The following is a 27330-nucleotide window of genomic DNA, read 5'->3' as shown; positions in this document are numbered from 1 at the left end:
ACACCTCCTTATAGACCTATCCTTCTTTTTCACAAATGAATTGGAGCACCCCATGGAGAAGACTCGGCCTGAAAAGCCCTTGCCTAACATCTTGTAACTGCTTCTTCAATTCTTGGAGCTCAGCTAGGGCCACATTATATACCCTGGTTGGCCGTGCCTCCAACTACAGGTCCTAAAGTTGCAGAACCAATGGACAATCTCTAGCAATATAACCTGGCTGGCGGCACCTGAAGCAATGACCTGGCTGGCGGCACCTAACAATATTGGTCCCCACTAGACATTCACCCCGGTGTCTTCTCTGACATTTCTTACAGTAACTGACCTCACCTTTCCTTTGTTGGCCCTTTTTTCTTCATGTCCTTCCTGTTGGCTTTAGGTAACTCCTTTCTTGCCTTTACCCTTATCGTCTTTACCAAAACTTGTTCTGCACTACTGTTGGCCAAGCTGGAGAGGACTACTTGCCACTGTTGGGGAAAGAGCTAATTTGGTCTCCTTCTGTAAGTACACCTCTGCTCTAATGGCTCTAGTGATGGCTTCACTATTGTTTGGGAGGTTGATGACCTGACATACATCTCTGGAATAGTGGGATGAAGTCCCCCAAAAATCTCCCCAATCGGGTCTTGTGGTGTACTAACCAGTGTGGGTGCAAACTTAGCCAAGGAGTTGAACTTGATTGAATACTCTTTGACTGTCATATTTCCTTGTTGCAGACTAATAATTCTTGTAGTTTTGAGGATATCATGTCTGCTGTCCGGTACTGCTCCTCAAACAATTCCTTAAACCCTGACCAGTGAGAGTGGTGGTATCTTGAGTCTACTCCATAACTCCCACCATGTCAAGCATCTCCTCTCAATAGGTACGTAGCATACCGGATCTTTTCTTGATCTGTCATAGAAATAGAGCAGTAAGCTTTCTCCACCAACTTGATCCATTATTCGGCTACTACTGAATCATTAGTGCCACTAAATTCTGGAGGCTGATGTTTACTTGAGAGGCCATAAATTGGTTCAATCTGCTTTGGGGCAACAATTGCTTCTAGAGTACTCGTCCCGCTGCTTGACTTGGTACCACATTGGTTGTCCACTATTGTCACCGGAGCACTTGTACTTTCTGATGGGGTTCTCCTTAAAGCTCTATTAACAGCCTCTTGAATCATACGCTCCAATGTTGCAACATCTAAACCCGAGTGCTTGAAGTAGCAGCTGCTAGGTTAGGAGCTTCAGGTGCAGTTGGAACATCTTGTGCATTTGAAACATCACTGCGACCTGGATCTATTCTTGTTGTTTCCTCATATTATTCCCTTTCACAGTCACACATATAATGTTAATCATCTAATCAATCCTTACTAAAATTAGGTAAACATACTTACAGCGATCGGACAACTTGAGCAGCGAACTTTACATGAGGGATACTGTCATCAACTCTCATAAATGCCTGACTCCGAAATAGAAACCATCTTAAAACACCCCTTTTTAATAAAAAAAAAAACTACTTGCTCTGATACCAAATGTAAAACCCCCCTCCATTCAGGTATCCTCTGAATATCCCTCAATGAGAATCCCGAGGATACATGTCTGGAAACGAGTTGTATTTAGAAAAAATCTATATAAGGATTAATAATATATCCAAAACATGCATATAATGTCACGCAGGATCCAAACTTATAATTTACAAACTTAGAAATTACACATCAAAACATATTATAGGGTGGAAGCTTCCAAGGTATTTCTCAAATATTTATCATTTACATTATTTACATCAAGATAAAAACATCGAGATGACAATAATCATCTCCCCTCACGTGTAGTCCCGCTGTCTCTAGCATCCCTCGCTTCTAGTCTACCTGCAAAGCAATCACATGAAGGGTGAGCGCTAATGCTCATAAGGAATGATCTATTTCATTCTGAATGTACTATTTGATCTTTATTTAACATATCTGTTAACAATCACTTATCTTTACATCTAGGGATACTTCCCCTTTTATTACTAAGTCTATGCTTTTCATCATTTTATCCCATGGCTAGATAAACATCAATGTGTACACTACAAATAGTATGTAAACATAGTACACACACATCACATGTCATGACATAACATCTAAAATCATCTAACATGAGTATAAATCATCTCATGATGTAACATCATAACTCATGTAATGCAACTAAATGCATATGAAACATTTAACGTCTAGCCGATCGGACTTTTCTTAGCATCTTAACACTTCATATCATCTAGCCTCAAATTTCATCTAAGCTCATATCATCAGAGGCGTGCTTACGCGTTTTTAGCATCTAAAGCATATATTCATCTTTCCTCAACCGGTATACAGGATATGCTTACGCGTTTTCCATCATGTCTATTGCATCTCTGTCATGTCTATTTGCATCTCTAACTCTTATGGCATGTAATACATATTTTGGTGAGCTTAATCCTTTTAATTCATCTATGAGTATCAACCCATTTACATTACCTCTTGCTCACATACATCATCTTAAAACATGTATTACATTGCATCTTCATGCCATTTCATAACATTAATCATGCATTGACATCATGACCATGTATTCTTTCAAAGATCATCTAACTAATGGTAAACATTAGTACATGGCATAATTACAATAATACATTAATAATCAATTCATAATCAAAGATTGATTATGTTAAATCTTAACTTTAATAACCAGTTTATGCTTCAGGCCATTTTCCATCCTTTTCTCAAACGAATGGCTCTTGGCATAAACATAAAAGTTTATAGGTCTTTGTCTTATCTTTCTAATGCTTTAAGAATCATCTCATTTCGATTTTTATAACTCAAGTTATGGTCGAATACTGAGCAGGGTTAACAAAACCCCTAACTCACTAAATCCGAATTTTCATATTAACTAGGCCACATCAATTCCTATGCATTAACCATAGGTTAACTTATGGATCAATAACCTCCCCTTAATAGTCTTTAACATCTTAAAGAAGTGTAAAATCTCATTCCCATAACCATCCATTATTGCTATAACATTGTAAGCTAATGCAAACAACACACAACACTCTAATAGCAACCATTCAACACCATGTGGCCTCCATACTACAAGTTTTGCCACAATCAGCATCTACACTTCCTTTTCTTCATCAAACATAACACACTCATAAACATAAATAGCCATAACTTCTGTATAATGAATTCAAGCAATAAGTAGAATAAATGAGTTCAACTACACTTGCCATCACTACTTTCTATGCCTTAATTTAATTTAAGGTTTCATAAAAATCTACAAACCCTAACATAAACCCATAATTCATGGAGTTCTTCCTTACCTTTTTAAAGACTTTCTCCAACAAATCCTTGCCTGACTTTTTACACCTATCCTTCATATATAACATTATACCTCAATATCTACTTCAAATCTTCAAATCACATCAAAACTAAAGTTTTTAATCCTTACCTTAAACCCTTCAAATTGAAGATCCCAGGCTCCTATCTTGTTCTCCTTGAAAAATTATGCAAAACTCCTTGAAAACCTAGAGAAAGAAAGCTTGTTTCATGAAGATTGAGAGAAAATGGAAGAAATGTTGAAGAAATGCTCTCTCCTTTGGCTTGAACGAAATTCATCTCATTTATAAGAAAATATTCATTTCTTTTCCCAAATTATGCAATTGGCCAAATTATTTTAATTGTATAACTCATAAGTCCTTAATTCTTCATATAAGGGCATTTTGGTCATTTCACACTAGACATAATTATTACTTAATTGCCATTAAAGCATGAAGCCTACTCATCCTTGACTTTCTCACGCTTACCATAGGCAAAATAACCTTTGCCCCTGCCTCTTTGTGGATAATTGATTCATACCGTTCCAAATGAATGACATTTTTGCCCTTAGTTAGATTTTATGCTTTTTAACATAAATTAACATCTAAAGGACTATTTTGAGTTAGGAACATACCTTTGTATCTTGGGTATTACAATCAAGCATAAACTTACAAAGAAAAAAACATCATAGAACACGCACGTTGACATTTAATAAGTAAATCAATGTTAAATCTAATTCCTACCATCATATAATCTGTCAAATGGTTTAAAAGGCAATAAAATAACATTTTATTGCTATGGTGAAAATTTATTTATCAAGTGTCATCATAAGATGTATTGAGCCAAGCATTGGATAGCTTGACCTCGGCTCACTTGAACAATACCTACTCGGCTCAACCAAGCTTCAAATGTTAAGCTTGAGCTTGAGCTCGACAAAATATGGGGCTCGAGCTTGGCTTAGGCTCGACTGGATTACCTGTTTCAATTATGAAAACATTCAATTAGATGCATCCCTTGAGACTAGATAGATATGGAGTTGTCACAATGCAGCTATCAAAATGCAGCAGCAAAACCATCAAAGCGCACTAAAAGAAAGTAAGCAGAGGAGAGCAATATTGAACATTTCTCTCTTTATCTTACATATGATGGTAGGGATTTTGAACTAGAGCCATCCCCTTCGCACGCCCTATCTAGCTTAATTTAGCAACTAATTTCAAGAATCAAACAACGTGAGTGATCTAAAAATCTGGTGAGGACAGGCACTACGATTGGGCATCTATGGTCCACTCAGCGCAACTGCAAGAGTGGCAACAGAAGTTAATAAAGGACACAATGCACGGCCATGTGCACATGATCGATCGAACGCATGAACAACGGTGGTGGTACGATTCACACCGTCTGTGTAGTTTTGGAGGGTAGGGCTACAAAACTAGTGGGATCAACGCTGGAAAGACGATGGTCGCAGTTGGGTGCTAGAAAATTGCGAATCGTAGAGAGGATTGCGGTCGCAGAGAGAATTAGAAGTGTTAAGGTTCAATACTCAAATTTGAAGGGGTTGTAAAAACAAAATGGTAAATTATAGAGACCCCCTAATATTTGCAAAACTTGTAGATATCCCTTGTCGAGCTTGACTAAGCTCGCAAGCCGCTCGAGCCAAATATTGGAAAGCTCAAATTGAACTCAACTCACACGCAAGCCGCTCAAGCTCAAGCTAAGCCTAAGCTACTCGCGAGCAGCTTGGCTCACCTAACACCCCTATTGTCATGTTTTATTTAGTGCTAATCCTTAGTCACATCATCCAATTATGTCATGAATATTTTGATAAATCCATGTCCTAGAGCTTGGCCATGAAGACACCAGATTTTAAATGGTCCCTTGTTCATGACTAATGTTTATCTACCATCATGACAAATTTTACCTTCTTTTAGATTAACAAATCACCCTAAGAAAAGCGGACATAACATAATATGATGAATTTAAAATTGATTTATGAATTGTAGCGTATCTATAGAAATCTAGAACCATACCATTCGATCGAGGTGTAGGGACAACATAAGCCCCAAAAGCTCTATCACGACCAATGGGAATGTTAGACTTGTTAAATTTTACTACAAACTGAGGCTTGACTTTGAGGCCTGCACTCTTAATTAAGCGCACATATCTCAGAAGAGTTTCCTCTGGAACTTCAAGGGATCCCACATTAAGCTCGATCGTGTCGAACCCCACCAGCTTACAATCCTGTATAATATCACATTCACATAAGTATTAGCATTACAATAAAATATTAAAACAATTGGATAAACGATTCTTAATTAATGCAGAGTGTACCTCAACGTATTGTTTGAAAGCTGACATACCACTACAAAACAAAGGTTTAGCCTACACATCATGTTTGTTAGCCATCTCAATCACTTATTTGATTACAGATTTTGACATGAGACTATGTGAACATTAGGTATACAAAGCACAATACAAGCATGAATCACAAAACAAACATCAAAGTTGATGACTTATTTAATATCTAGGATGAATAGTAAGACATTGGAAGGGATATGTAGCTTCTTCCAACATGGTATCAGAAGCTTTAAGAAGTTATGAGTTTGGTCCAATGTAGGGACCAAAACCACCACTAATACACCCATGGAACACAAATGACTAGGGATGATCAGGGCCAGGTCGAGGCCGGATTGAGGCTAGGTCGGGGCTGAAAAGCTGACAGACCACTATGAAACAAATGTTCAGCCCAATCACCAGTCCTCACTTACACATCATATTTGTAGGCCATCTCAACTTCAACCCATCAACAAAGTGCCCCATCGACTCAAAAATATCCTGCAATTAATAAAATTTCTTGGTATCATATAATCTTCCATTTTCAACTCCATGTCATAAATTCCCTAACTATACAATCTGTACCAAATAATGAATTCAATTGGAGGAAATTATAATTAAAAAGAAAAAGAAAAGGAAAACCTCAAGGACGTTTTGTGTGGGGAGAGTGTAATGGGGGGTTTCCATCTCTGTAACATCGAATCTCCGAGCTTCTGTCTTCCTCTTCTTCGAAGTTCTTCCATCAGTAATGCAGCAACATATTAACCTTTGTTTTGCATTAACACACATATCAAAGGAATTCCTCGCTCAATTCCTTATTATCTTGTGTTCTCCTCTGTTTAATGACGACGTGTTTTCTAGAAATGTTTAGCTGCTTTCAGAAATGTTTTCTTCTAATTTAACATGGGCCTTACTTGACGTGTCTTAACATGGATATGACAAATAAGAACTTATATAGTAGAACCTCTCTATAGTCATAATGTTGGGATCAATTAAATTTATCACTATAAAGAGGTTATAATTTAATAGAGGTATAGTTACAATAATTATTGTTTTGATTTCTTATTTTTCATGTTTTAGTAGTGTTAAGATTTCAATTCATTGTTTTACTAGCATTAGGATAGTATGAAAATGGATATGAAAGAGTCAATGTAAAATTGAGTGATCAAATTTAACAACTTCACTATACTAGTTAAATGGATACTAATTTCTTCCTCAATCATCCAAATGAGAAATAAGTCGTGTATGTTTTAACTATAGAAGAAATCATTACTAGAGTAAGACAAGAAGAGGAACGAGATAATCATGAGGATGATAGTATGGAAATACTAAAAATTTCATGCCAAGAAGCTCTAAACATGCTTGAGAGCTAAAAATANGGTTTGTCGGGTCTGTCTTCCTCTTCTTCGAAGTTCTTCCATCGGTAATACAGCGACATTTTAACTTTTGTTTTGAAGTAACACACAAATCAGAGGAATTGCTCATTCAATTCCTTCCTTTCCTTCTTATCTTGTCTTCTCCTCTGTTCAATTACGTGTTTTCTAAAGAAATGTTTAGCTGCTTCTAGAAATGTTTTCTTCTACTTTAACATGGCCTCACTTGATGTGTCTTAACGTGGATACGACTTATAATTGATATTTATTATTTAGTTTTTATTTACTTATATTTATGATTATATTTAATTAAGATTTTTTTGTTAATTAATGATGATAATTCTTTTATTACCTTAATTTCTATAGTAAATTTTAATATAATAGTGCTAAAATTGAGCGAACTAGATCTACCATTTGTAAATAAAGTAATGCTAGGCTCACAGACCACACCCTTTTCACATAACCTTCGATAAGTAGTTATAACCTTTTTTTCATAATCTTCAATGTGATAATTTATAATTGATCAGTTCACAAATAGACAGATAAGACCCATAACAAGTAAATAAGACTTATTTATGAGTTGATTAATTATGAAGTATTAGGTTAAGAATGTAAGAGAAGATTATGAATTTACATTCTGAACCTAACATTATTACTGTAAAGAATATCAGAGCTTAAACTTATAAAAAAAAAAAAACATCAGAGAAATAAAAAACTGTTGACCGGGTTTTTGAACCCAGTCCCAAATGTCCACCGGACCACCACTACATTTAATAAGTAAATGAATGCTACATCTCAATTCCTACCAACATATAATTTGTCAAATGGGGCTTATCACTCTTGATGGGCCTAACATTTGTGTCCATACTTATGTTTGACCCATCACACTTAATGGACTGTCCAATCAAATCTAATTCCATATATATTTTGTATTTAAATTAATTTAAAAGGAGTGTCTTATAATTCATTCTTAATATATAGAAACATTAGCCAATCTGTCTGGTTCTTCCATGTGACTTAGATGATTCTCTATGTACTCTAATTTTAAGTACCACTTGAAAATTTATAAACTTTATTTAGGATATTGATTGTCTTTAATTGCACAAGACATGTTCAATGGAGATTGGTCATTTATGGCTTAGATGTTCAACATTTTTGTTTATGTTGTTGATACTCTACTTTCCTTGTACCCCATGAAAGGAATCCAACTTTAAAGAGAAAAAGAATAAGAATAAAGAAAAATATAAAGACATAATCAGCTTTTTTCATTCCACATTTGTTGTTAATTTGGTTTCTACTTTATTCCTGTTCTCCTCTCTATAAGTTTTTTCTCCCGCTTCACAATCATCTCCACACCAATGGCGTTGGTGACAAAAAACTTGGGCTTCTTGGTTTGTTTATTGATCTTGGCTTTGGATGTCACAGCTGGGATTCTTGGGATTGAAGCTGAAATAGCCGAAAACAAGGCAAGTAACAAGTTTAAATGAAATTTATGTTTGTATTGTAAATTGAAATGGTAACTTTAATAATATTTGGTTGGACAGGTGAAACATGTGAGGGTGTTGATCTTTGAGTGTAGAGAATCAAGCCACCAAGCATTCAAGCTAGGATTGGCTGCGGTTGTGCTTCTAAGCCTTGCACATGTTATCGCTATTTTACTTGGTGGGTGCGTTTGCGTTTGGTCTAAAGCTGATATGAATAATGCAACTCCCAACAAGCAATTAGCTGTGGCTTCTCTCATCTTTTCCTGGTATGTAATGTCTTGTTTCCTTGCTTTCTCAAAACAAATGATTCCCAACGCTGATTATAGCAAGATTGTTTAATATCAGGATTACACTAGCACTTGCATTCTCAATGCTGATCATAGCAACTTTGACGAATGCGAGACCAAGGAAATCTTGCGGATTGTCACACCATCACCTATTCTCCATAGGAGGCATTGTGTGTTTCATCCATGCACTCTTCACAGTTGCTTATTATGTATCTGCTACAGCCTCAGCTCGAGAACATAAGTAACCAAGGTCTGCAGGACCTACTTAAAACTATTGCATCTTTCTTTGCCCTTCAGATTTCCATATTCTGTTTATTGTCAAAAGAATCTTACGAGGAACAATATTTAGATTTAAAAATTTCTTATATGATTTGTTGAAACCTGATTTGGTCGTTGTGTTGGATTTGATTTATGTCTGAAAACATTGTTTCAATGCTAAATATAATTCATTAAAGGAGAAGGTAGTTTTTTGGTTTTAGCACTGTATCAATATCCTTATTATTTAACTGGTTACAAATTTCATTTTTATATATTTATAAGAATTAAATTTTAATAACAACCAACAAGGAGACTAGAAATGACCAAATTATTTCTAAGATTTCTAACTCTACATGTATTAACTTCATGGCCAAATTATCAATAATCTCAAGACATTATTTTATTTTTCAGATGGGTACCTTTATTTACTTCTATAGACTCCAATTAGAATGAATCAAATAAAATAAACACAGACAATTAAATTGAAGAGACCTATGCCGCTTATGCAATGCAAATATCACCATTTAACTTCAAGTATTCAACGAAAGCAAGTTCCAAAAGCATTAGGAAGATGCATTTGGCTTGTGTTAGAAACATAAACACATAACAAGAGAGATAAACAATATACTAGGGCATGTGAGAATATAACAGTAGAAAATTGTTGCTTTCTCTGAGAATATTATATCAAGCTAATTTGCATATTTCATATTGGTCTAACTGCAAGGCATCTCTATCTAGAATATGCTAAAAATGTTTACCTTCTCGTCCAACTAGAGGCTCTCTCAAACATGCTAGACCAACCTTCCTATTGACCAACCCACATTGATTTCAAACATTAGGTATACAAAGAACAATACAAGCATGAATCACAAAAACAAACATCAAAGTTGATGACCTATTTAATATCTAGAATGAATATAAAGATATTGGAAAAGATATGTAACTTCTTCCAACATGGTATCAGAAGCTTTAAGAAGTTATGAGTTTGGTCTAATGCACGGACGAAAACCACCACTAATACACCCAGGGAACAGAAATGACTAACCTAAACACAAGCACAATAAAAGTAAATTGAAGTTCTTCTTCCTTTGTGATTCTCGGTTATTAATTAATACCTTGAACATGTATACAAGTTATTTCTCAATTAACATGATAAAAAAGGCACTAAAAAACCAGTGAAATGAGAATCGTGAAATCATATTTTCTCATGCAGAAGAACCAGCAGCACTGTATGAACAATTGGACATGAGATACAAGAAAAAGGATGACAGAGTGACAAACAAAGCAATTCCAAAAATTTGCAAGTACCTCCACAACACAACTAATACAAAAATCAAACATCTATCAAATATTACTTACTAGAGCATTTGCAGAGCACTTAACTAAAACAATAAATACATATGTATACTTTACACGAATGGGGATTAAATAGCCTCAACATAGATTAAAAACTATCAGAAGATGATATTAAGCATATGCTAGCCCTGCTAAGAAGATTCACTAGCAACACATAAAGGAATAAGCAATTATATCAGCTAAGAACCAACAAAACATTAAGAAGGTATCACTACTTAAACGTGAGTAAGTTGCAGATGATTAAACCCAAATAAAAATCATAAACATTAACCATATTTATGAGGCTATAAGAAGTTTAAACTAGAATGATATAATCACAAATACCACAGGATTCCACAATTAGCCAACACTAAGCACAAAACATTAATAGCTTATTAGTTATTCTCAAAACAACGACCACACAAAACATAAACTATACCTCGAAACAACCAACAACCTAATGACCGGATGATTTCATGGCCTCCAAAAAAAACTTAGTCTGCTCCTTAATCAAATCATTCCGCTCCACAAACAACTGCAACTGAGCAATCTGCAGCTTCTTCCACCTTTCCTCCAATTCCGCTTTTTTGGCTCCTCCAATTATATCTAAACCCTGGTTGATTACAAACTCCTCCAAACCAGCCATCCCAACACACTTATCAAACAAAAGCATCTCTTTTGCACTGCTTAGGCTCCCTTTCTTATCATTATCAATATCCATCTTCTCCCCTTCCTTAGCTCCATCATTCAACTCAGCTTTGAACAGAGACTTACTACTCCCTTTCTGGTTTTGATTCTTTTTTGATTTTCCATTAGACTTTGCAGCCGATTCAAGGACACCACTAGTGCTTTCATTGCCCCATAGCTTTTTAGACAAATCATAAGCTTGTCGTTCATGGAGTTTCGAAAAAGTCCTATCTTCACCTTTCTTCCCTCTGCCAAGATTGTTCTCATACTTCTTCTTCAATCTCCTAATCTTGTCCATCACTTGAGTTTTTGTAACATCCACATGAAGCAATTTCTTGATAAAATCATGAAAAGCATTCGTATCCTGATACGGGTCCATCCCTTTTTTCGTGGTGAAGTCAATCAACCCCTTCAATACAGCAATTTCATCCTCCTCGCTCCATAGCCTTTGAAAAAGCTGCTTCTTCATATCCTCTCCCGGCTTCTTCTGATCCTCATCATCCAGATCCGGATCCGCATGCGTTTCCTTCTTCTTCGCCCGTTTCGAGTCCTTCAGAGACTCCTCCGGCTCATTGGGGCGTTTTGCCGGAGCTTTCGACCTTGGTTTTGTGGTGGCGGCTTTTGGGGTTTCTTCCATGGGTTTTGTGGCAATAGGCTTAGGAGTTGATTCCGGGTCGGAGTCGGACTCAGATTCAGAATCTTCTTCAGAGCTATAGGATTTGGATTGAGGGGTAGAAGCAACAGAGTGGGTTGATTTCTGGGTTTGTTGAGGAGGGGAAGAAGGTTTTGTGGGTTCTTCAGCTTCTTCTTCATCAGAGGAAGTAACTTCATCAGAAGAACTCTCTTCATCTTCGGAGGAGGAAGCGGCTGGTGGTTCTTCCATGGGGTTTGGCTTCTTAGGTGCCATTATGAAACGGAGATTAGGAGATTTGAGATGATTCGAATTGAGAACACAAGGTGAAGGGCTAGGGTTTGTGCGGTGGTTTATAAGGAATACAAAAGCCCAAGCGGTGAAGTCGAAGTACAGCAAAATTTTACAACAGTTGGATTAGATTCTCGCCTCTCCATATCACGCGTTATTAGACCCATACTTGCCAAACTTGGCCCATGTATCAATTCCTTTGTCTTTTCATTCTTATCAAATTATAAAAATTTTACAATTATTAGATATTACAATTTTTAAATTTTAAGCTGTTAAGCACTTTTTTTTATTTAAAAAAAATATTTTCTCTTTTTTCTAAATATTATATAATTTATTTATTTTAAAAAAGTTAACAACCCAAACATAGGGTACATCTGGTTCTGAGAGAAAAAGTCTCATATGAGGTGTGATAAAATATCTAATTTTGAATTTGAGGTGTTAGCTATTGGGTAGACCTCCAAATCTAAACCATGAATTAGTTTAATTCAAGATTAAAGATAAATTTAATAATAAATATAGAGAAAATACTAAGAAAGTGAGGGAAAATAATTTGCTTTTCTTAATCAAAACTAGAGATGGGCATTTGCCCTAGCCCCACAGGGATCCGACCCGAATGAGGCAAGGAATCCTTAAAAATGTCAAGGATGGGATTAGGGATGGTCCTCTAAAAAATCTCCGGCCCGACCGGATCGTCAATCCTACCCCTATTTTTTATTATCATATGATTGCGGTTGGGATTCATTATAAACTTGAGACAAATGGGTTTCATTGTTGTTGATATTTGATTTTGACACCAACGACTCATGCGTGTAAAGTGCTAAGAGAGTCTTAAAAATTACATGTGATGGATTCATGAGATTTGAATATGAAGTTGAGATTATATATGTTTGCAGAAAACATAAATAATAGATAGACAATAAATGTTTTTATAGTAGTTCGGATACTTATAGCAAATCCTATATCCACTGTTATTATATTATTCTCTAACTATTTCTATGATATTGTCCATAAGACATATAAAGATGAAGAAATACTTTGCTTACAGAGAGAAATAATGAAGGTCAAATGTTTGTCTAGCTCTCATCTGCCCAACCTCTCTTTTTCATGAAGAGAGGTGTCTATTTATACACATTTGAGGTCAATATAATAAGTGTTTTGCAAGTTACCTTGACACATGGAGAGCTCACATCCGTTCATCTCTTAAAATGAGATAGGGTTGGTATAAAATATCTCTGAGGCAGTATAAGCTTGACAGCTAGTATACTTTATCTTTTAAGTACTTGTTGAGCTTATATCAACATAACTTTTTTAGTCACAACAATTGTAATATAGGTTTTCATCATGATTAGATGACAGGTATTAGGCTGGTATTTGTTGTTCTGTTTGTGTTTCTTAGTCAATTTGTGACACTGGGATTTCGGAAGATGGTGTTTGCCATTTTGGAAAGGTTTCATTTTCATTAAATAAGTTTCTTTTTAGTGGTGGACGTTGGTCTAGAAGTGGCATGGTATCCAAAGGAAGGTAGTCAACATTGAAAGTTAAATCTGAGCAATCCTTCTCTGAACACAAGCTAAAGAATTAGATTTGTTTCAATTGGCCTCATTTCATCTGACCAAAGAAATTCTCATTTAGGTATTTATTGCTCTTGAACGAATGCTGAACAAACATATCATTGATTAGACAAATCAAGCTGAATTCGTCGACCTGAACAAGCCCCAGATTTCTCTCCTCCCCAAGGAAGTTTGCAATGTTCTACCTTCTGTAAAAAAGTAGCCACAAGTTTACAAATACGTTATTAAACACAAACAAAAGTACCAAAACCATTTAATAAGTCAAAATAACTATATGTTCATATATATTCTATAGCCAGAAGTTTAAGGTGTTCTTATCTCAACCAACCAACTCTTACTAATAAAAAATGAAATTAGTATGCTAATAGTACATTAATTGACATATATCATAACAATAATATATAATATTACAATATCTTTAAAATTTGAAAATTTTCATTTTATACGGACTATTTAGTTTTCAACCAATGATGATATAAACTAAAATTGCATAATATATCTTCAACAAGTAACATTCAACCCACAGTTACAACAAAATGTTTTTTGTTTTTAAATTTTCAAAAAGTAATCGGATTAAGATAGCCATTAACCTAAGCATAAACTAATTAAATATGGCCTAAAACAAAAAAAGAAAAATAAACAAGTTTTAACCTTTCACAAAGGTTTTAAAACCTGATCCAAGGAGTGACACGGTCAGGTCACCGGGTCTCGGGGTTTGGCCGGTCGAACCGTGATGTCATCATGCTGATGTTAGCGTGATAACGTCATTCTAACTTCAGTATGAAATATAAAAAATAATAAAAAATACGGTTCAACCGCCTAGTTGAACTGATTGGATCGACGATTCGTAACAAAAAATCCAGTACAATCGCGGTTCAAACTTGGTCATTTAATATTTTTGGTTTTTTAGTCGAACCGACCTAACTCGATCACCCGTTCCCGGTTCAGCTGGTTGAACCAGCCGATCTAGGCCGGGTTTTAAAACCTTGCTTTTCACACCATTTCTTTCATTTGTAACATATTCAATTCAATACTGATTGTCTAAAAACAGAAACTAAATATTAATTAGTTAAAGCAACTCGTTAATAAAGGTATGTGAGGAGCTAGTCACAACAAACTGATTACTAAGGCATAATAAAAATTTCCCTTATGCAGATTAATTGTATATATAGCGCATGACAACCAGTCATATGGCGTAAATAAACTAACTTCACAACGTACCTTCATTGAAACAGTCTCAACCGCAACAAGGTTGAAGAAATCCACTTTTGAGCTATCCGCTTGTGTCAACAACAACAGTGGATTCTTTGACTTCTTCAATGGGTTTCATTGTGTGTTTAGAGTTTTAGAAGCTGTGTTTTAAAACCCAACCGACCTAGTCGGTTTAACCGATTAAATAGGGAATCGACGGCTAAGTCGGGCCGGTCAAGGTAAAAAAGGGGAAATAAGAGTTAACTCGGTTTGACCTGTAGTTGGATCGGTATTATTGTAGCAAACCACCAGTCCAATCAGTTTTCTGCCAAAACCAGGTTAACTCAAGAGGTGGCTTTTGGCTAACGTTCGCTGGGCAAACAGGAATCAGGTTTAGGGGGTTTTGAAGGGTCGATCACGATGAGTCGAGAGGTGGTGTTGGATTGAGTTTTGGTTGCCAGAATCATCAGAATTTGGCCAAGATTAGGCGAAATCCTAGCTCTTGATTGCCTGTGATCAGTGGGTGCAATGACTTGGGAACTTTGGGGGTTTTGTAGGGGAGTAGCCAGTGAATCTAAGGGTGGTGGTGGTTGGGGTTATCATTGCTCAAAATGGTCGAAAACTAGCAAATGACAGTTGCTCGATGCAGTTATCATGGCCGACGATTGGCAAGTGATGAGATGTGATGAATGGTATGGTTTTGAAGAGGGGGGGGGGGGGGGGGGGGGGGGGGGGGGGGGGGGGGGGGGGGGGGGGGGGGGGGGGTGTTTCCAATGGTGGTGACAGGGGTGATTTTGGGCGAGAAAACAATCAAAAAAAGGGGAAAAAATGTTGGTAGTAATACGTGCTAATGTGCGTCTGAAACATTAAACATGCTAACGTGCACCACAACAGTAATTTTGAAAAAAGAATTATGCTAATATCAACATGCTGATGTCATGGTTCAATCTATTGGTCAGACTAATTAAATTGGACCGGTTCATTGACTAGGCCGGTTATTAGAACATTGTTTAGAAGATGCCATTTGCTTGGTCTGACGTTTGGGTTGCTCTACTTTATTTCTTATGTCTAATTGGAACCCTTCGCTCTTTTCCGCTAAAAATATGTTGTGTTTGGGTTCAAATTATTAATTTATTTTCTTTCTAATCTAGTTTGACTCGAATTTTGTTCAGTTCCTAGCACAAATTCTTCGATTCTATCTTTGGCTCTATACGAAATGACTTTTATGCCCTTCACTCAATTAAATTAAATGGCAGGGGGAGGGTAGGTGGTTGGGTAATTTGGATAATAAATTTGAATAAGTCCAGGGTACTTAATGGATTTAATCCTATATTTTATTTCTTAATAAAATATAATTTANGTGGGGGCTCCAATGGTCAGAATTTGGCCAAGATTCGGCGAAATCCTAGCTTGTGATTGCCTGTGATCGGTGGGTGGAATGACTTGGGAACTTTGGAGGTTTTTTAAGGGAGTAGCCAATGAGTCTAAGGGTGGTGGTGGTTGGGGTCGTCATTGCTTAAAATGGTCGAAAACCAACAAAGGACAGTTGCTCGATGTAGTTGTCGTGGCTGACGATTGGCAAGTGATGAGATGTGATAAAGGGTATGGTTTTGAAGAGGAGAGGATGAGGGTTCCAATGGTGGTGACAGGGATGATTTTAAGCGAGAAAACAATCGAAAAAAAGGGAAAAAAGGTTGGTAGTAACACGTGCTAATGTGCATCTGAAACAGCAACCATGCTAACGTGCATCACAACAGTAATTTTGAAAAAAAATTTATGCTGATATCAACGTGAAGATGTCATCGATTCGATCTATCTGTTAGACTAATTAAATTGGTCAACCTAGGACCTGGTCTCCTGACCGGGTCATTGACCAGGCCGGTTATTAAAATATTGTTTAGACGATGCCATTTGCTTGGTCTGACGTTTGGGTTGCTCTACTTTATTTCTTATGTCTAATGGAACCCTTCGCTCTTTTCCGCTAAAAATATGTTGTGTTTGGGTTCAAATTATTAATTTATTTTCTTTCTAATCTAATTTGACTCGAATTTCGTTCAGTTCCCAACACAAATTCTTCGATTCTACCATTGGCTCTATACGAAATGACTTTTATGCCCTTCACTCAATTAAATTAAATGGCAGGGGGAGGGTAGGTGGTTGGGTAATTTGGATAATAAATTTGAATAAGTCCAGGGTACTTAATGGATTTAATCCTATATTTTATTTCTTAATAAAATATAATTTAGGTAATTTATTTGTTAGCTTAAAGAAATTTTGATACTTAATTTCTAATTCTAATTTGGAAAATAATTAGAAAAAAAAAAAATTCTGATGACTCTAGTGCTAGACTCATGTGGACTCTAACACTAATCACTTTAATGTTAAAGTTGCTAGAATGAAGGTTATGGATGGGTAAAAATAGAACAAAATTAATTGAAATGTCTCTTATCTACTAAACCGATTAAAAAAATGTCATATATTAACTTGTCTTTGACAAGTAGAGTCTTTTAAGTAGTTTTCTCATAGAGAAATTGTCCAAGAAGAATTTATTCTAAATACCAAAGACCTAAGGCTAAGGGCATAGTGTTATATTTGATAATTATGAAATCAAATTTCATACTAAATAAAATAAAAAAACAAAAAACTGCTCATGAATATGTTTGGGCTGGGCAAGTTGGTTGGGCTAAAAGATTTTGGGCTTGAAACCCCATCCAATGAGGCTCAAAAGAGTGGGAGCGTCTTGAGTTTTGAGAGGGGCCGCCAGATCTGATTTCAAATGAATTCAAAATTGTTACTCGCGCTTCTTGTCCCAAACCAAACCCCACATTCTCTCTTTCAACCCCAAACCCTAACGTTCTAAACATTTTCAAAAAACGAAGCTCCTCTGATTTGAATATTCTTACTTCTTCTGTTGCATTATCTACAGTGGGTTCTCCACATCAACGGCGCTGATCGAAGCACCATTTTCAACAACCCATATAAGCCTCAGATTCCGAGTTTTTGATCGATTTGTTCTGTTATGGCGTCTCGGAACCAGAACAGACCTCCACGGAGTCCATCTGTTGTAAGAATTCTACCATTATAATTTCAATTTTCTAATGGATTGTTTGGTTAATTTGATTTCGAGTCCAAAATTGACAGTTTATATTAAATTTCCATTTAAAGTGTTTTTTTATTTTTGGATTTGTTTGATAGAAAAAAGAGGGAGATATTCCGTTGGATAAGAGAAGGAGAATAGGAACCGGAAGAATGGCGCCCACGAATACTGGACGCACGCGACAGGCGTTTTCAGTGGTTAATAAACAAGATGTTTCAGCTGCAAGTGATATGGGCAGCACTGAGGGTTCAGAGAGCGGAAATGTAGAGTTTACAAAAGAAGAAGCTGAAGCCCTGTTGAATGAGAAGTCCAAAGCAAAAAAGTTTGATCTTAAGGTTTGTTTAAAACCATTTGTTGGTAGGTTTAATTGTGTTTTTGGATTTTATTTTTATTTATTTTTATTTTTGTTGTGATGAATTGGTAGGCCAAAATGGAGCAAATGACAGAGCACAACAAAAGGCTCAGGCTTTGTGTCAGATGGTTTTTGAAAGTTGATGAAAATCATGTCCTCGAGAAGGAAAATATTCGAAAAGAACTTGAATCTGCGGAGAAAAAATGCTCTGATACTGGTATATTTGTTTTTTAATTTGTATTAACCGTCATATTGCTGTTTTTTACTAGACTGAGACAGAGTTTTGAATGTATGTTTTTCTTTGGATTATCAGAAATGGAGATGAAAAATAGGGAGGCCGAGTTCAATGCAACCATTTTAGAGTTGAGGAAAGAAAATGCCTCTCTACAGGAGAGAGTTGCAAAAGAAGAATCTGAAAAGCTAGTAAGATCTTTATTCATAGATTTGAATTATTATGTATTCCTTTTTCTATTCTTTACAAGGTTTTAATTTAATTTTTGCTATTTTGGTTAATAATTAGGATGCAATTGAAAATCATAGAAGAGAAAATGAAGCTAGGGTTGCTGTTGAAAAGTTGCAAGCTTCCCTCTCGGAGCAGCTTGAAAAAGCTCAGCAAGATATCGCAGCGGCCAACCAGAGGGTAACACAAATTTAGTATTCCATATCTCATATTTAGTCTTTTCAATTTTGCTGCTATTACTGAACATATATATGATGCATACTTTATTCTAATTCTGCAGGCTTCCTCCCTTGATGATATGTACAAGCGCTTGCAGGAGTACAACCAGAGTCTACAGCTTTACAATGCTAAACTGCAAAAAGATCTTGAAACGGCCAATGAATCACTCAAAAAAGTAGAAAAGGAGAAGTTGACCATTGTGGAAAACCTAAGTGCTTTGAGGGGTCACTATAATTCATTGCAAGATCAACTGACTTTGTCCAGAGTAAGTATTTTACGGTGTGATATTCCTTTATTTCTGTAGCCTATGAAGTTCCTTGAACTGGTTTATTGTTTTATTGAATTTCTTATGTTAGAGTCATATGGATTTCTTACTGTTCATGGCGGGCCTAGATTTGTGCAATAATGAGGGGTATAGGAGAGATTAATTAATGGTTTTACTCTGTGGAAGTTCTAATATGATTAATTTTTCTGTGTAAAGGAAGGGAATTTGTTCCTGACAGTCTTTTAGTGCACTCATAGTGTAGCCTGATTTGGATCAATGTACCTGTTGAAAGTTTTACCTGCATGTTTCAACTAGGAGAAATGTTCACCTTGATACTTTTCTGTCTTTATAGTTTCTGTATACTTATTTTTTATCAGCATGCATACTGAACTTTCTAGAAGTATGCAATATGTTCAAGGATGCTTATGATATGAAGTGAAGTTTAAATAATTAATATTGATATTGTTTGGTTAAGTGATACGTGAGAAAATAAAGTGGTCTTGGAATTCGTCTGAATGGTTGGGTTGTTGGCAATCTTTTTGGACTTATCTCATTGTTTTCACTGTTCTAGACTTCTCAAGATGAGGCTGTAAATCAGAAAGAATCATTAATTAATGAAGTCAAATGCCTTCGAGGAGAATTACAACAAGTAAGAGAGGATCGTGATCGCCAGGTACTGCAGGTGCAGGCCTTAACTGCTGAAATAGTGAAGTATCAAGAAAGTACTGGAAAATCTTTAACAGAGTTGGACTGCTTGACAACAAAGTCAAAATCCCTAGAGGTTGGTTAAATTTTTCTCTTACCTAAAACATAATTTTGTGTTGTCACTTTTATAATGTAATGGTTTTTGATTGCAGGAGACATGTTCTTCCCAGAGGGAACAGATACGAATTTTGGAGCTTCAGCTATCTGCTGCGAATGAAAAACTGAAGGTAACACTAGTAATATTTGTGTATAGGAAGTGCACTAATCTCTCAAAATTTATTTTTTGCTAGTTGATTATTAGTTCATTACATATATGAAGTTGTTAACTTTAGAAAACTTGTATGTTTTCATTAGAGGGCTGATATGTCAGCTTCGGAAACACAAACACAATTTGAAGAACAAAAGAGAACTGTACATGAACTACAAGACCGGTTGGCAGATGCTGAATATCAACTTATTGAAGCAGAGAAATTAAGAAAAAAATTGCACAACACAATTCTGGTAGTACTTTCTTCCACCATTAATTTCATTTGTTTGTTGCTAAAATAATACAGAATTATATATTCTTGTAGGAACTTAAAGGGAATATTCGGGTGTTCTGTCGAGTTCGTCCTTTGCTGCCTGAAGATGGTGTTGGAACAGATGCCTCAGTCATTTCTTATCCTACATCAGTGGAAGGTCTTGGTCGGGGCATTGACATGATACAAAATGGTATGGATGTGTTATTTCTCTTTTGCCTCTAAGTTTAATTGAGTTTAACCTGAATAGGAGAGTTCTTCTAAAGTATTCATTTTTTCTCTTAATCAATGCTTATTTTACTGTCAACAGGGCAGAAGATTCCTTTCACATTTGACAAAGTATTTAGTCATGATGCTTCTCAGCAAGATGTTTTTGTTGAAATATCACAGTTGGTACAGAGTGCCCTCGACGGTTATAAGGTAATTATGTTATATTTACCTTTTTTTTTTTTGGGAATATAAGTAGCATGGCCTAGGTTGGATTGAAGCATCTAACATAAATTTAGAACTTTATTTTTCTAAATATTAAATGTTCATTCATTGCTGAGGAGGTTCAGTTTTGTTATTAGTTTCTTTGGTTAAACAACAAATATAGCATGTGCATTTGTTGTGTTTTAATGAACAAGAACTTCGTTTTCATTTCTTAGTTTTAAAGACTAAATATGAGTTTGGAAATTGAAGGGTCCTTTTTGTTGTTTGTTTTGATGTCAATAAATAAATTATTAAAAGTACTGGTGTTGAATTTTGGCAGGTCTGCATATTTGCTTATGGTCAGACAGGTTCAGGTAAAACATATACCATGATGGGTAGGCCGGAAGCTTCTGAACAAAAAGGATTGATACCGCGTTCATTGGAACAGATATTCCAGACCAGTCAGGCACTTTCAGCGCAAGGTTGGAAATATAAAATGCAGGTAATCGCTCTCCTAAGTAAAGATTATCTTGTTTACATGCAGTAATTGAATGCTAACCGTATCTTTTACAAATTATAGGCCTCAATGTTGGAAATCTACAATGAGACTATCCGAGATCTATTGGCAGTGAACAAAACTAATGGTTTAGATTTGGCACGTGTTGACAATGGTGTTCCTGGAAAGCAATACACAATTAAACATGATGCGAACGGAAACACACATGTCAGTGACCTTACCATTGTTGATGTTGGCAGTATTTCAGAGATTTCCTCGCTTTTACGGCAGGCTGCACAGAGCAGGTATATGCTCTTGCAAATTTTTATTTAGTCTTTGAACTGTAATGTCATTTTTCATTTTATATTTTCATGATTTAATTGTTAAATTTTGCTGGTATAAAGTTGCAGAAGTTAAGTTATAGCGTGACTTTTGTTAATAAGTTAGATTTAAAATTCTAAGAGATGCAGAGTGTTGAAACTTCTCTTAAACAGTTACTTTATCCCTCATTGTTTGTATTTTAGGTCTGTGGGCAAGACACAAATGAATGAGTACTCATCCAGAAGTCATTTTGTATTTACATTAAGGATATTTGGGATAAATGAGGTACATTTCTGGTTATGCTATAATGATTTATGTTTTTATTACACTTAAATATATTTTTGTGTTGACATATTTCTTGTTTCGTTAGACAACTGAACAACAGGTTCAGGGTGTCTTAAACCTCATTGATCTTGCTGGAAGTGAGCGACTATCAAGAAGTGGAGCTACTGGAGACCGGTTAAAGGAGACTCAGGTATCTAAAGTTTTCTCTTGTTAAATTTATCATTTGTTTAGAAGCCTAACTAAGCATTTGATCTAATTTTGTTTTGATTTTCAATGTTCTTTAGGCTATAAATAAAAGTTTATCGTCTTTGAGCGATGTTATATTTGCATTGGCGAGGAAGGAGGATCATGTTCCATTTAGGAACTCCAAGTTGACATACCTTCTTCAGGTATTTACATTTTGAATAATGGCTTAGATATTTGAATAAACAGAATAAATTTGTTAACTTATAATGGAATTATGAACAGCCTTGTCTAGGTGGGGACTCAAAAACCTTAATGTTTGTTAATATTTCACCCGATCCCTCGTCAATGGGTGAATCGCTTTGTTCTCTGCGGTTTGCTGCTAGAGTGAATGCATGTGAAATTGGGGTTCCTCGGCGCCAAACAGCTTTGCGACCGGCTACTGATTCTCGGTTGAGTTGCAGTTGAATGTAACGTATTTGTGTTTGCTACATTTGTAGTTTATTAACTGTTATTTACAAGGGAGGTTGACGGTTGTGATGAGTGTATGTTAGGCATTGGGTTGATGTCATTAATTTGAACCAATGTGATCTGGTTTGAGTTACTTAGTAAATTTGGTAGCAGTTATTAACATGTACAATTGAATGTTGTATGATAAAGTTCATCTGGTGATGAACCCAATTTGAAAGTAGAAATGTTGGAGACATTATTGAATTGATATAGATAACAGCCAATCTGGTAGTGATAATTGCTTTATGAAACTGTGTAGTGTGTAGTGATCTTGTCATATGATTGTTTTGGTGAGGGGTATTTCTATTTTGGTTTCATTGAAAGGAATATTTTTTTGAAAGCAGCTGAGACCTTCCACGATTCAGTGGGTGCCCACAGTTAATTATGCTGGAATAATTTTCCAGCTGTTTTATGGAAGGCTGGAATGATCTAGAATTTTTATACTCTTTAATTTCCGTGAAGGATAAAGGTGCTTAGTATTTATTTAATTTATCAATTTTTTTAAGGAATTTCTAAAGTGAAAACAACAAGGACAACTGAATTATTTTATAATTAGAAATTAGGCAGAGTCGAGATTGTATATGTATTATCTATTTTCTTATTCTTAACAAACTGAAACATAATGTCTAAATGTATACCCAGACAGATAAGTATAAATTAATAAAAATAAAAAGTAGTGGGTCCATTACATATCCACTCGTCTTTCGTCTAATCTAAATCTAGACGTCTTCTTCTACAAGGTAAACTTGAAAGAAACTTTGTAAGTTTGTATATATATATATAGAACAGCCAAACCCACCAAGAATCCAACAAGAAAAAGAAGAAAGATATGGAAGGACAGGATGAACAAAACAAGTCTAGAGTTGTGAAAGTTGATTCAGCTGAGTCTTGGGATTTGTTTGTTTCCCAAGCCAACAATCAAGGCTGCCCTGTAAGTTTCATTCTGTTTTTGTTTTCAGAATTTTCGAAAGGAATTTTTTCAATATGATTTTTGTTTCTGAAATTTTGTTAAGAATTGAAGGGGTTTTGATATGAAGCTTTTGTTTGATATTTTGGTGGTGTTGTTGTAGATTGTTGTGCACTTTACAGCTTCATGGTGCATGCCTTCTGTGGCTATGAATTCGTTTTTTGAAGAAGTCGCGGCAGCTAATCCTGATGTTCTGTTTCTCTGTATTGATGTTGATGAAGTTAAGGTATAAACAAATTGTTTTGTATTTCAGTTGCTGTGTTTGATATTACTGTCCTTTGAATGTTGATGCAGATCTAACATATTAACACTCAATACAAATTAAATGCAGAATAATTGTTGTGTACTGGTAAATATAAGCTTTTTTATTCGACATGATGCAAATTTGAATTCTGAAGTTTACTTATAGCAGACTTTTCTCTATATGGAGATGTGGGTTGCCAGCTTGATGACAACAACATATATAGTTGAAGATAAGGACACCAACTTTTTCTGAGGGGTATTTAGGTTCTGCAAACAACTACACTGATTCGATGGGGGTTGCTTAGTGTCACCGGTTTGGGTATTTGACCAATTAATTAAGGGTATTTAAGGAATTATGTTGATTATTCGGTTACTAATTTTATATTTTGATATCCAAGATAATATTGCATAACATAAGCTAACTAGGATATCACACGGATCGCGATCCATTTCCGGACCTTGTTAGAATTATAGTTGTTTCTCATAATAGTGAGGGGAATTTTGGTGTTATGATTGTTATAACTTGGTATATCCATATGGTATATTAAATCACTGGTATAATTCAAGTTTTTTGTGCTTGACTTGTACAGAACGTTGATGCAAAAAATTGTGATGTTTGTATGTGTTGCAAGCATGCATCTTTGTGATCCACTGTTGTTACATCTTCTAACCATTATTGAATTGGGGCTGAAGTTTTTTGACTATGTTTGTATGTTTTACATGCGTCTATATGCTGTATGCTTCATTTCAAAGTGACGACTTAGTTCAAAATAGACTTAGGAGTTCAGCGTTCCTTCCTCAAAGTACTTTTCTGACAATTCTTGGTGCCTCAAGATGCTCTTGCAGAATATTGGTTTTGTTGCATAATTTCTGGCTACTTTTGTGGTTTTGCTGAAAATGTTGCTAAATTATTCTCAAGACATTATGCTATTGGCATTAAAATTTCTTTTATCTCTTCAATTACTTTGATTGGCTGTAAATACAGCAATATTTGCATCACTGTGTCTTTTAATGTGCAGGTGCTACCAATCTAATATGGTTTTCAGAGGATATGCAACTGATACGTTATTTATTATCTTTTTCAATTGCACCATGAAAATGAAAAACGAAAACGATACTTTCAGTACTTGACTTTATTCACATTTTAAGTTAATATCCAGTTACTGGAGGGAACAACTATAGTTCCTAATTTGGGGTCTTGAAGCACGGTAATCGAAACATGTTCTTTTCCATTAGTCTAGGTCTGTCAATAATAAGTGTTTCAGTAGTAAGGTGATTATAACCTCCTTATTGACCATCTTCTCCTGGGTATTAAGTTTATGTTTTAACTTATAGAGAATCCGTGTTTCATCGGGTCATTATAATCATATACGATAAAGAGAGCATATAAATTGATCTTTTGCTGTCTTCCCTCCTAAGTTAGATATTATTATGTAATTTTTTTGGTGGTGTTCAGGATGTGGCATCTAAAATGGAGGTAAAGGCGATGCCGACATTTGTGCTGATGAGGGGAGGTGCTGTAGTTGACAAGCTGGTGGGTGCAAATCCAGAAGAGATAAGGAAAAGGATTGATAGTTTTGTTCAGTCCATTCGGGTATATGTAGCCTAGTTGTTGGTGGTAACATTTGTGTTGGTGTACAGTTTCGCAACATCTTGATTATGTGATTAAGTGTCTTTGATGGTTGCCTGCAAGTGTTTGTTTTATTGCAGTGGTGAATTGTGTAATAAACAGCTCTTTTACTTTTGAATTTTGATGCTTACACCTTTTGTGTATAAAAGTTGATTATAAGTAGCTGTGTTTGATATCTGAATATCTGATTGTTCTCGTTACTGATTGAATGTGAAATGGTTGTAAACTTGTAATAGTTCGCCAAAAGCAGGGTAAGTTATGGTTTTTAAGTGAAAGAGAAAGTAGTCGAAGAGAGGGAGGAGGGAAAGAAAGGGTAAAACTATTTGTACAAACTCTTATATAAAGAGAGTTTGTATAAATTGACGTAACATATCATGTGAGTGTCATGTGACATGAGGGCTCAAATGATATTGATGTGATATTAAATTATGTAGTTTTTAATGCCACGTGACATGCTATGTAACGTGTTACATAAGTTTGTACAAACTCGACCTCTTTATATGGGAGTTTGTATAAATAGTTTTACTCAAGAAAGAAAATACTTGTATGTAAAATATTAAAGGGTGTGTTTGTTTCCCGGTACTGAATTGTGCTATTTCACCAGGGAACAATTTTCATTTGTGTCATGTTCGACTCATTGGCTGATGGGACTGAATTAAAGCAGCATGAAAGAGCGCATTAAATGGGACAAAACAAACCCGCATAAGCTCGGCTCGATAGGTTCGTGAGCTTCATCGAGCTTGGAGGGTTAAATTGCAAGATTTGTAACTTTTTATTTTATTTTAAAGTTTTTAAAATGACAAACAATCCCCTTCTCGTAATAAACTTGAAGCTCGAGTTCAAGTACCCACCCATACTTGCAAGCTCAAGCTCGAGCCCAAGTATTCAAGCTCGAATGAGTTCGGCTTGAACTCGAATTCGATACTGTTTATTACAAACCGAGCTCAAGTGTCAAGATACTCGGCTTGTATACACTCTTATTTGTGACGGACAAGAAAGAAAAGTGGACAATTCTAACCCATTTTAAAATTAATTATTTACCCATTTCTAAATACTGAAGTACATTCTTAATAAATACAAGAGGAATTCAAAAGCGGACCACCCCTTGGTTACTCTTAATAATTAAAAAAATATTTTTAAAAATAAGGATATAACTAAGAATTTGAATTTTATTCTTAATATTATGTATTTTTAAATATGTTTGACATAATATTTAAATTTTGTTTTTGAGTTTAAAATTTTTAAAAAACACATTTGATATAATATCTTAAAATAATGACAATTTCGATATCTTATATGGTTAATATTATTTTCAAAGCACTTTTACACCCACTATTATACATTAACATAATCTTAACATATTTTAACAATATAAAAAATATGATTGAGCAGTTACATATTATTATTATTATTAAATTTTTTTTTTTTTTTTTTTCAATAGACGCATTTTTCTGATTAAATTTAGGTCAATAGCAGAGGAACTTATGAAATTAAGAAACTTATTATATAAGTCTTGTATAAATTATAGAGTTATATATTAGTATTTACATTTATATGTTTAATTATTATATCATAGAAAGATATGAACAAACAATTGTTACATAATTTAACAGATTCTAATATACTCTTATATAGTTATTTTTATGGTTGAAAAGTGTAAGTGGTATAATATTAGGTTTTAATCTGTAACAAAATGTGAAATATAATATAATATTAGGTGTTATGAAAAAAGGAAAAAGAAATCTAATATCTTTTTTAATATATAATTCATTTGGAGTTTGATTTTTAGCTTAGAAAAATCCTATATGATAGGTCCTAAAGTTCATAGCCATTGCGTGCCTAAAATAATCCCATATCCTTTCAAAGGCAGCATGAATTGGAACTCCATGCAACATTAATTCAACTTGTCCTAATCTTACTAACCA

At 35.1% G+C, this 27330-nt stretch overlaps 4 protein-coding genes and 1 pseudogene across 5 annotated transcripts; 3 read left to right on the top strand and 2 right to left on the bottom strand.

Annotated features, from left to right (window-relative positions):
* Positions 1–931: 931 nt before the first annotated feature.
* LOC116146416 lies at positions 932–7230 on the bottom strand (annotated as a pseudogene).
* A 1072-nt stretch (positions 7231–8302) lies between these two features.
* LOC116146513 lies at positions 8303–9238 on the top strand. Its single transcript, XM_031431929.1, has 3 exons — positions 8303–8474; positions 8553–8758; positions 8838–9238. The coding sequence occupies exons 1-3, from the start codon at positions 8367–8369 to the stop codon at positions 9022–9024; spliced, it is 501 nt and encodes a 166-aa protein (XP_031287789.1). The 5' UTR covers positions 8303–8366; the 3' UTR covers positions 9025–9238.
* A 1505-nt stretch (positions 9239–10743) lies between these two features.
* LOC116146476 (GLABROUS1 enhancer-binding protein-like) lies at positions 10744–12099 on the bottom strand. Its single transcript, XM_031431888.1, has one exon. It carries the CDS (start codon positions 11964–11966, stop codon positions 10830–10832), a length of 1137 nt encoding a protein of 378 aa, XP_031287748.1. The 5' UTR covers positions 11967–12099; the 3' UTR covers positions 10744–10829.
* Positions 12100–17569: 5470 nt separating this feature from the next.
* On the top strand, positions 17570–22790 carry LOC116146468 (kinesin-like protein KIN-14C). The gene is made up of 17 exons (XM_031431879.1): positions 17570–17807; positions 17939–18175; positions 18265–18409; positions 18506–18615; positions 18713–18832; positions 18933–19136; positions 19708–19917; positions 19994–20068; positions 20196–20342; positions 20414–20552; positions 20670–20779; positions 21111–21272; positions 21351–21571; positions 21791–21872; positions 21958–22062; positions 22157–22261; positions 22341–22790. The coding sequence occupies exons 1-17, from the start codon at positions 17763–17765 to the stop codon at positions 22521–22523; spliced, it is 2400 nt and encodes a 799-aa protein (XP_031287739.1). The 5' UTR covers positions 17570–17762; the 3' UTR covers positions 22524–22790.
* A 513-nt stretch (positions 22791–23303) lies between these two features.
* LOC116146467 (thioredoxin-like protein CXXS1) lies at positions 23304–25578 on the top strand. 2 transcript variants are annotated; one of them, XM_031431878.1, is made up of 3 exons: positions 23304–23496; positions 23636–23758; positions 23945–24166. In XM_031431878.1, exons 1-3 carry the CDS (start codon positions 23395–23397, stop codon positions 24026–24028), a joined length of 309 nt encoding a protein of 102 aa, XP_031287738.1. In that variant the 5' UTR covers positions 23304–23394; the 3' UTR covers positions 24029–24166. The 2 variants fall into 2 exon arrangements, with proteins under 2 accessions (XP_031287738.1, XP_031287737.1); XM_031431877.1 differs by lacking the exon at positions 23945–24166 and adding an exon at positions 25232–25578 and having other exon boundaries at positions 23313–23496.
* The last annotated feature ends 1752 nt before the right edge of the window (positions 25579–27330 follow it).

This window comes from Pistacia vera, unplaced genomic scaffold (genome assembly GCF_008641045.1).
Source record: "Pistacia vera cultivar Batoury unplaced genomic scaffold, PisVer_v2 Contig478, whole genome shotgun sequence".
In the NCBI taxonomy this organism is placed as follows: Eukaryota; Viridiplantae; Streptophyta; class Magnoliopsida; order Sapindales; family Anacardiaceae; genus Pistacia; species Pistacia vera.
The sequence above is the reverse complement of the archived record's forward strand: the minus strand, read 5'-3'. Positions and strand labels throughout refer to the sequence as shown.

What these genes read in the sequence shown, in the direction of transcription:
- LOC116146513 (XM_031431929.1), top strand. Translation starts at nt 8,367, where the DNA reads ATGGCGTTGGTGACAAAAAACTTGGGCTTCTTGGTTTGTTTATTGATC. An exon ending in CTGAAATAGCCGAAAACAAG is followed by an intron (nt 8,475 to 8,552) that starts GCAAGTAACAAG and finishes TTGGTTGGACAG; the next exon opens with GTGAAACATGTGAGGGTGTT. An exon ending in GCTTCTCTCATCTTTTCCTG is followed by an intron (nt 8,759 to 8,837) that starts GTATGTAATGTC and finishes GTTTAATATCAG; the next exon opens with GATTACACTAGCACTTGCAT.
- LOC116146476 (XM_031431888.1), bottom strand. Translation starts at nt 11,966, where the DNA reads ATGGCACCTAAGAAGCCAAACCCCATGGAAGAACCACCAGCCGCTTCC.
- LOC116146467 (XM_031431877.1), top strand. Translation starts at nt 23,395, where the DNA reads ATGGAAGGACAGGATGAACAAAACAAGTCTAGAGTTGTGAAAGTTGAT. An exon ending in CCAACAATCAAGGCTGCCCT is followed by an intron (nt 23,497 to 23,635) that starts GTAAGTTTCATT and finishes GTGTTGTTGTAG; the next exon opens with ATTGTTGTGCACTTTACAGC. An exon ending in TTGATGTTGATGAAGTTAAG is followed by an intron (nt 23,759 to 25,231) that starts GTATAAACAAAT and finishes GGTGGTGTTCAG; the next exon opens with GATGTGGCATCTAAAATGGA.
- LOC116146468 (XM_031431879.1), top strand. Translation starts at nt 17,763, where the DNA reads ATGGCGTCTCGGAACCAGAACAGACCTCCACGGAGTCCATCTGTT. An exon ending in CTGCGAATGAAAAACTGAAG is followed by an intron (nt 20,069 to 20,195) that starts GTAACACTAGTA and finishes TGTTTTCATTAG; the next exon opens with AGGGCTGATATGTCAGCTTC. An exon ending in ACCGGTTAAAGGAGACTCAG is followed by an intron (nt 22,063 to 22,156) that starts GTATCTAAAGTT and finishes AATGTTCTTTAG; the next exon opens with GCTATAAATAAAAGTTTATC.